Genomic DNA, 9,851 nt, shown 5'->3' with positions numbered 1-9,851 from the left:
TCTACACAATGGAATACTATTCAGCTATTAGGAACTAGGACATCATCAGTTTTGCAAGCAAATGGATGGAACTAGAAAATATCATCCTGAGTGAGATAACTCAGAACTAAAAGGCCATGTTTGGTGTGTACTCAAAATAAATGCGTATTAGCCAAAACATACCCAGGACATGATCCACAAAGGTTAAACAAGCTGAAGACCCAAGTGAAGATGCTTCAGTCCCACTTGGGAGAGAGAAAAAAGTAATCAAAGGAGGGAGGGAGGGAGGGAAAAAGAGAGAGAGAGAGAGAGAGAGAGAGAGAGAGAGAGAGAGAGAGAGAGAGAGAGGTGGTAGAGGAGTGGGTTGGGGAAATGAGGATCATGGTCAAGTACTAGGGGAGTTGGAGGGAAACAGGAGGAAAGTCCTGAGGACCAGCAGAATGAATGGAAATATACAATATACAACCAAGTGGTGGGTGTGGGAGCGGGGGAAACAGTCTAGAATATACCTGAGATCTGGGAGGTGAAAGACTCTTAGGACTCAAACAGAGGGACCTTAGATGAAATGCCCAACAGTGGAGAGAAGGTCTTGTTGAGTCCACCTCCAGCAGAAAGAGAGGGCATCAAGAGGGAAGGGGTTGCTATCCAAGATAAATAACTCTGACCCAAAATTGATCCTGTGTAAAGGAATTGCACAAACAAAAATGAAGAAGAGACTGATGGAAATGTAGCCCAGGGACAGGCCTAACTTGACATCCATCTTACAGGGTGGTTCCAAGGCCTGACACTATTACTGATGATATAGTGTGCCAACAGACAGGAAACTAGTATGGCTGAACTTTGAGAAGTCCAACAAGCAGCTTATTTAGACAAATGCAGATACTTACACCCAACCACTGGACTGGAGTTGGGAATGCCTGTGGTTGATTTAGGGAAAGGCTAGAAGAAACTGAGGAAAAGGTAGACCTCATAGAAGTACCAATATTCTCTACTACCTTGGACTCCTGAGATCTCTCCGACATTGATCCACTAACCAGGCAGCATACACTAGCTGTCATGAGGCCAGGACAATATTATAGCAGAGGACTGATGTTCTGGTCTCAGCAAGAGAAGATGTGCCTAACCCTTAACGGACTTGAGGCCCCATGTAGTGGGGTGTCTTGACAGAGGATTGAGGAGACAGGGGCATTCTCTTGCAGACAGGTGAGAAGAGGAATGGGATGAGGAATATAAGGGGGTTGGATTTGGCCCGGATAAGGACTGTAAAATAATAAAATTAATAAAAAATCTTTGTGTTCTTTCAATTTAAAAATTTATTCTTTTGATTCTGGATACAAATGTTGTTTACTAAGCAACCTAGTTTGGATGAAACTTACTACGTAAATCAGGCTGGATCTTAACTTCTGGGCAGTCCTTCTGACTCAGCCTCCCCAGTACTAAAATGTCATTTTAAGCATGATGAACTGAACATTCGATAACCAAAATACTTTGATAAGAATATTGCAGAAATCCTGACAGCTTCCTGCCTTGGATTCTAAAAAGAAATTGAGCATCTTTGGATTTAGTCCAGTTGTGATGAGACAGCCACTAGGCAAAAATTGCCTCTTTTTATCTACAGACAAATTACTGTCCAGAAACAGACACACTAGTGGAATAGTTGACTGATTATATCTGCCAAGAAAGAGTGATTAGACCTTAATAATTTTGCATCATTAGGTCTGTCAGATGATCCTGGGCCAGAAGGCTGAAGATTGGATACTCCAACGTTTTGTAGTATAGGACTGTCCAGCTGTTCAATGGACTCTAAATTGGCTAAGTTTTAGAAGCTGTGCTTTGTGCTTCCCATAATTTCAGTTAATTCAATCATTCTGGATTTCCAATGGGGATGAAGACTTATAGTCTCATAGCCAATCCCTATTTACTTTGAGAGAAAAGATTTGAGAGGATGCTTTTCAGCTGACATTCATTCTAAAGCCAAGAAAAAAAGTCAGGTTTAGAACTAAGTCTTTTAGTTAGGAGAGATGACAGAGGTTCTGGTTAGTCTTGTACCTTACTGATACAAATTGGTATAATTATGCTCTAATTGTATTTTGAGAGAAAAGTTTTACTTTAACAGGAAGGGTGATATGTAGGAGGAGCTAAGGTGGGAGGAGTAAGGAGAGGAAGAGGAGGAGTAAGGAGTGGAGGACGAGAAGAAGAGGAGGAGCTAGAAGATGAGAGAGAGAGAGAGAGAGAGAAAGAGAGAGAGAGAGAGAGAGAGAGAGAGGAGAACATGCAGGCAAATGTTCGTGTGTCTCCACCAGTCAGTCAAAGATAGTTGGTATATCTAGGTTGGGTATAGGATTACACTTCGGATCATATGGGAATCTTTTTATTGAGCATTACCAAAGTTATAAAGCCTTTGATTAACATTAAAAAAAAGTTACTAATAAAAAAAAGTATTAGGAGGGAGGGTGATGGAATACGTGTGACAGGAAATCAGATGAGGAAACTAGCTGGAGGAAGAAAGGGACGGGGCAGAGGGAAAGAAATCAGAACTCTAATGACACATGTATGAGGATGCTGTAATAAAATCCAATACTTTGTATGTTAAGTTAAAATACAATAAAAAAAAAGCAAGAAGGAGGAGGGGGGATAGATAGGGGGTTTCTGGGGGAGGGATAGGGAAAGGGGATGACATCTGAAATGCAAATAAATAAAATATCCAATAAAAAAGCTACTTTCAAAACAAAATAACAATGAAAAAAAAAGAAAAAAAAAGATATTGCAGAAAAACTTCCACCTGAGCAGTGTTTGATGTTTTTTCACAGAGGACAGTGCAGAGAGTTTTTATTGAATTACTGTTTTTTGTTTTTTGTTTTTTTTCGAGACAGGGGTTCTCGGTGTAGCCCTGGCTGTCCTGGAACTCACTCTGTAGACTAGGCTAGCCTCGAACTCTCGAACTCAGAAATCCATCTGCCTCTGCCTCCCAAGTGCTGGGATTAAAGGCGTGAGCCACGACCGCCCGGCTTTATTGAATTACTGAAGTGTTCTTTTTTATTTATTTATTTTATTCTCTATTTATTCACTTTACATCCTGCTCACTGACCCCACTCAGTCACACCATTCTGTAAAACTTCTCCTACCACTACTACCTCCCCTTCTCCTCTGAGTGGGTGGGAACCCCTTCAGTATCCTTCCACCCAGGCACATCAAGTCTCTGAGTGGCTGAGCACATCCTCTCCCAGCAATCCTAGCCTCCTATATTCAACCATGGATGCTGGAAAAATCTTCAAAAATATCCAACATCCCTTCATATTAAAAGTGTTAGAGAGATCAGAGATACAGGGCACCTACCTAAACATACTCAAAGCAGTATACCAAGTCAATAGCCAACATCAAACTAAATGGAGAGAAACTTAAAACAATTCCACTAAAATCAGGGACAAGACAAGGCAGCCCACTCTCTCCTTGTCTATTTAAGATAGTCCTTGACGTTCTAGCCAGAGCCATAAGATAGCTAAAACAGGAAATTAAAGAGATAGAAATTAGAATGGAAGAAGTATTGCTATTTGGTGATGATATGATAGTATAACCCCGAAAATTCTACTTGAGTTCTATTTGGCAATCTCTGGCACATTTTTTACATGCAGTATGTGTGTGTGTTGCAAGTCATTACATATGTGTGTATGCGTGAGCATGTTAATGAAAAAATTAAAATGACATTCTTCAAGCACTGCCTGTTAGTTCTGATGTGGTATCTCAAACCTACCTGGCTACATGACCAAAAGCATGCTACCTCACAAAACAGCAACAGCATATTCCACAGTCAAAAAAGTCACCTCTATCATCCTCCACTAAGTCTTCAGGCCAGCCCCAGTTTTCAAACCCATGACCTTTCTGTCAATCTTACCTGTATTTACCAATGCACCCCCGTCTCCTTCAACACATTTATAACCTCCTTCTCTGTAGACCTTCTCTTTCTGACAGCAAGTTAGACTTTACCACACTCTTTATTATTCCAGGTTCCCTGGAATATAGAGTTTCACCCATTGAAGTACAACTTGTCTTTATCTAAGTCTACTATTTAGGCCTTTCCTTAAGTCTCAGCCACGAATCTCTCTTCATTGATTACCTTTCTCAATCTCTGGTTCATTCACCAACCCTCCACTAAAAAAATGAACGAAATGATTAACTTTCTTTTCCCCTAGATCCCAGGATTCTAGCACACTCTTTACCAGGCAGCCTCTGGTTCCCTTCAAGCACAGCTACCTCCTATACTCAAGTCATTTTCCATACTAAAATATGGTCTCCGCTCAGATCCTGCCCTATTTCACACACTCAGCCATGTGGAGGAGACAGGTGTTCCTCCAGACAAAAGGAAAAGCAATAACCAATCCATCTCATATTTTAACCTGCTTCATACAGCTTTTAAACTTTCAAGAGGAGTCAGTCTACTGCAGATCCTTTGAGCCCATGTCACCAAGGGAAACAATGCACCCAACACAGCCACTTTGCTTGGCTGTCTTTTCCCATCTTTTACCTCCTCTACTTTCCAAATTTAAGTACCTCTACTTAAGGATCCTAACAACAACTGTCATTCAGAGGGTGAGAACCATTCAATACAAGACATTCTCCAAATATATCAGCTTTTTTTATCTTAAGCCCCCCCTTGTCTTTCTCTCTCTCCATAATCAAAATCATTTTTAAAAGAACAGATTTGCACTTATGAAATTTGACATCAAACAAAGCCAATCTGTCACCAGTACCCATCTAATTTTATTCTTCTGCAAGTAGTCAGCCTTTTTTTGTTATCATTTGTTAAAGATACTATCTTTTCTCCAGTTTAGCTTTTATCTTCCTTGTTTAGTTATCAAATGTTGGTAATTATGAATAGTCCTCTTTAGCCATGCTATTTTATTCCATTGATTTACATTTATATTTTTGCCACCAACATACTGTTCTGTTTGTTTGTTTGTTTGTTTTGAGTCAGGTTTTCTCTGTGTGTAGCCCTGGCTGTCCTGAAACTCACTCTGTAGACCAGTCTGGCCTCAAACTCAGAAATCCCCCTGTCTCTGCATCCCAAGTGCTGGGATTAGAGGCATGTACCACCACTGCCAGGCCAACATATTGTTCTTTATCATAGCTTGGTAAAATATACTGAAATATAAACTAATAATATCACAGAGTGATCTTTTTGATATCATATTATGAAGCTTTTTTTTCTGTGAATATTGAAGCGCTGTTTGACTGAGAATGTGTCAGATGTGTAATGTGTCAGATGTGTAAGATCTGTATTATTGTGTAATAATACAGCATTTCACAATGTGAAATTGTACGTGGTGTGCTATTTAGATGTATTAAAGATAAATTAAATTGTGAATCCTCATCTAAAGGTAAAGGAGCATGATAACACCCAAAATACATCGTGATTTGCGAAAAAGATGGCTCAGTGAGCCAGAATGCATAATGTTCTTGCAAGTTCAGTTTGCAGCTCACACATCATGTCTCTCATTCCCTAATTTAGCTTAAGCCCTAGGGAATCCAACACCATCTCGAACTCCAAGGTCACTATTGTTGTTTCCCTCTAACATAATTAAAAGTAATATAATTCCTTTTAATTATTTGCTGGTTTGGAAATTTGGGTCACAGTTACTACACCTTATAGACAATTAGTTCATAAATATTAACATTAATACTAACCAACTAGTACTATAAAAATGAAGAGTGAATTCAGAGACTGAAGAGAAATAGCTACTATATCATGTATATTCAGTAGCAGATATTTCCTGATGTACATAGAGTCCTCTCAAACTACAGTTGTTATTGGTTTGTAGTACTAAATGTTCCAGCAAAGCCTCCAGGTTTAGGATAGAGCCACAAAAGGTAACAGTCCTTGAGGTGCTGTAGGAATAATTATCTACATTCTTGCAGTGGGAAGGTGGGAGCTGAAATGGAATCCAAAAGTATAGTTTCTAGAAGCAGTTCAGTGCAAGAAGTCACATGGCTGTGAGTGAGGAAAATCAAGATTCAGACTATGCACAGATCTAACACAGAATAAAGACAGAATCAAGTACAGTTGTAATAAATCAGTTCTTCAGGTACATTGATATGTACGAGTTAGCTGATCAGACTCTGTGGAATACAGGAGGTACAGCCAGAAAACAATGCTGTATTAGTGGGCTAAAACAATACCGTCCTGTCTCTTAGCACTAACAGGTTTTTCCATGACAAGCATTTCACTAGGATTGCACAGTGCTAGTTCTATTGATCATGTGGTGATTTTTTTTACCTCTTTGTTTCTTTTCCTCATTTTAGATAGATTTACATAAGTTTATATAGGTAAATTAAATTAATAAAATTTAGCATATACAGATATTAAACTATCTCTCTGTTTCAGTCATTCCTTTTTTTTCCTTTTCTTTAAGTGAAAATTAAAACCAGTCATAAATAGGAATTTTGTGCCATCCACACAAGACACAGAAAATATTGTGCAAGAAAGAGTGGGAAGATTATATGAGCTGAAAGAAAGAAGTTATGTGTGTGAAATACCATCTCCTGGACAATACATACTACAATGACCATCTGAAGCAGCAACAAATGACTGCACTCAGCCTGTACAAGAATGGACAGTGATCATATAGGCAAGGATCAGGATCATAAGGTTGCATGAAGATCTACCTGTCACAATAGAACTGTTTCTTTTGAATAGATTAATGGAAAGTAGAATCATTTCCTTCACTTGTGTACCTACTGCTGACCCACCAGCTCCAGAGATAGCCTCAATCCTATTGTTACACAGGCAACCCTGATAAAACTAAATGAAGAAAATATAGCAAATATAATCTGGGAAAGTGGTGAGTAGATGACAAAAATAGTTGACAGAGATAGATCAAATCAAATAATGTAGGACAAAGATAAAAAACTGAATGTATTGTAGGCATGTATATAGCTATAAAAGATTTAATTTAATTTAAAAATACTAAAAAATCACTGGGTTTTCAACAACTTGTAAAGATAATAAATCATCGACTTTAAAAGAAATCATAAAATTGTATGTGAAAGACAGAAATTTAATTTTAATTTTTAACTATTTTTAGATATATCTATTCAATTTTTCTGTATACGTGTTTTATTGAATATTTGTGTATAAAATGCTTATAAGTCTGGTGCCCATGGATCTCAGAAAAGGGCATCAGATCCCAAGGAACAGGTTATATAGATGTTTATAAATCAATATGTCACTGCTACTAATACATTTGCTAACGGGATAAAAAAGGTTATCAATATCAGCAAAAGAATGAAAGTCTAGAAATGAAAGTTAGTTGATTAGATGCAATAAAGCCTAGAGTTGCTGATCATGGGAATTTACTGATGTAAGCAATCCAACTGAATAGAAACTGATACCAAGTTACCCTAAGCCCAGTATGTCATTTCTGGGCCAATCACAAAAGAAACGTTCAACTGAAGATAAAATATACAATAATAAAATGAAAAGAAAGATTCACTAACATTTGAAATGAAGCGCTATATAATACTTTTTAAAAGTAAATGCCTTTATTTACTAAGTAGCTGGCTTTTAATGAGAATTCTTTATCCAAAAATGAAAATTCAAGTAAAAATAACATAAACTAAATGTCATAATAATAATAGCAACATAGGGTGATAGTCTAAAGCAGGTTCTGTAATTAGCTTCTGTTTATTCATTTAGACACTAATTAGTGACTGGAATGTTCTGGACATAAATTGGATGACTCTAATATACCTGATTATTGCAAAAGAACAACAACAAAACTTATTTTCACTCTCCAACATTCACTTTGTATATATCAACTTTCTTTTCGGATCCTTTTATTGAAACTAGGAAAAAATTTGAGGCATTATAGATGTGAAGTGTTTGTTGAGCGCTGTTGTATCTCCTCTATCTAAGAAAACAGGTGCTAAGGGATCTCTACAAAATTCAAATGGAAGCTTTTTAGTTTTTATTAGTTTAGACTGAAGACTAAGGACAGTTATTGCTTTCATTACACTGAATCTCCATAGGAAATATTTCAAAGGTTGTATACAAGGGAATCTATATTAATAATGTTAAACACAGTCTCAGAATAGTTTATTTATTTTGTCATGTAACATAGAATTTCACCCATGCCACAAGGTAATATTGATTGCCTTTCTCAGAGCCCTCTTCACATCCTTATTTCTCAAACTGTAGATTAGTGGGTTTAACATAGGAATCACAACTGTGTAGAAAACAGAGGCCATTTTGTCTGTGTCCATGGAGTAACTTGAGCTGGGTCGGAAATACATGAAAAGCAGAGTTCCATGAAAAATGGCCACAGCCATGAGGTGGGAGGCACATGTGGAAAATGCTTTGCGTCTGCCCTCAGCAGAGTCCATCCTGCAGATGGTAGCGATGATGTAGCAGTAGGAGAGAAGGACAGTGACAACGCTGTACCCTAACACAAAGGTACTAAATGTGAACAGCAGTATTTCATTGATGGAGGTATCTGAGCAGGAGAGGGCCAGCAAGGGTGGAATGTCACAGAAAAAGTGGTTGATGACATTTGAATTGCAGAAGGACAGTCGAAATGTAAAGGATGTGTGGATTGCTGAATCCACAAAGCCTACTGCATAGGCAACAGTCACAAGCTGGATGCAGACCTTCTTGGACATTGCAATTGTGTAGAGCAGGGGATTGCAGATGGCAACATAACGGTCATAGGCCATGACAGCTAGCATGAGACATTCTACATCTGCAAAGACCCCGAAAAAATACATTTGAAGAGCACATAAATTGTAAGAAATCTTCTTCTCTTTAGACAAGAAATCAGCCAGCATCTTGGGAGAGACTGTGGAGGAGTAGCAGATGTCACAGAAGGACAGATTGCTCAGGAAATAGTACATAGGTGTGTGAAGCCTGCTGTCCAACTTGATCAGCAGGATCATCGCTAGATTAGCAATTACAGTTAGGCTGTAAACAAGGAAGAACAATGCAAAGAGGCCTTGTTGTACATCCTGTCTGGCAGAAAGTCCTAACAAGACAAAATCAGTAAAAATAGTGAAGTTCTCAAACTTCATTTTTTGGATTTGGATCCCCTGGATTTCAGTAAAAAAAAGAAAAATTGACAGTTATAAGTTTTCTATGCTCATGGTCAGATCCTTGGCATTTGCTTTTTACAGATGAAAAATTGATAAAAAATCATCAGTGTATGAATTAGACTGTTGTTAGTTTATTTGTCTCAATGTCTGGTAGTGAGAAAATCAGATCATGTCTTGTATCTGGATAACTTTCTTTAGAATATATAGCACATACTCATCCAAATTTATCCATATGATGTAGAAACAATCATTATTTCACTGTAAGAATATTGTCCTGCCCTTTAATAGATTAGGAAGTGGATGTTTTCAGAAACACAGGCAATGTTGCTCCTTTCAGCTTATGAAGAAACTGTCATCTTCAGATAAGAATCATAATATTTGATTGATAAAAAGTCTCACTAAGTTCTCTAAAATGAATATGCATAATTATGTGTGGGTACTGAAAGTAACCATTCTTATCCCTTTGTTCTCTACACATTTAGAGCATTCCTCAATGTGACAGAGGTATTTATATGTAAATTCACATACAGAAAACTTTTCAAGTTGATTTTTGGTTTCAAAAATAGAGCTACGTTTACTATGACTTTGATCTAAGAATTGAGATCCATTGAAATAAACAGAGATTGTCAAAAGGTAGACAAAAAGATTTGTAGGTGCAGAATTCCTGAGCACAAAGACATGACTCTGTCAGAAACAGAACTCTACACTAATCATACTGCTAGCAGAGATGTTCAAATGACCTCACAGCTGAGCTATAATCAAACAGAATTTTTGTACCCTGGACACCCATATGT

At 37.7% G+C, this 9,851-nt stretch overlaps 1 protein-coding gene across 1 annotated transcript; it reads right to left on the bottom strand.

The window, feature by feature from the left end:
- Positions 1-8,097: 8,097 nt before the first annotated feature.
- Positions 8,098-9,036, bottom strand: LOC114637377 (olfactory receptor 1020-like). Its single transcript, XM_028785605.1, has one exon. It carries the CDS (start codon positions 9,034-9,036, stop codon positions 8,098-8,100), a length of 939 nt encoding a protein of 312 aa, XP_028641438.1.
- Positions 9,037-9,851: the final 815 nt, after the last annotated feature.

This window comes from Grammomys surdaster, unplaced genomic scaffold (genome assembly GCF_004785775.1).
Source record: "Grammomys surdaster isolate TR1022 unplaced genomic scaffold, NIH_TR_1.0 125284, whole genome shotgun sequence".
NCBI classification, from domain to species: domain Eukaryota; kingdom Metazoa; phylum Chordata; class Mammalia; order Rodentia; family Muridae; genus Grammomys; species Grammomys surdaster.
Note: the sequence above shows the minus strand (reverse complement) of the source record. Positions and strands in the feature narration are given on the sequence as shown.

What these genes read in the sequence shown, in the direction of transcription:
- LOC114637377 (XM_028785605.1), bottom strand. Translation starts at nt 9,036, where the DNA reads ATGAAGTTTGAGAACTTCACTATTTTTACTGATTTTGTCTTGTTAGGA.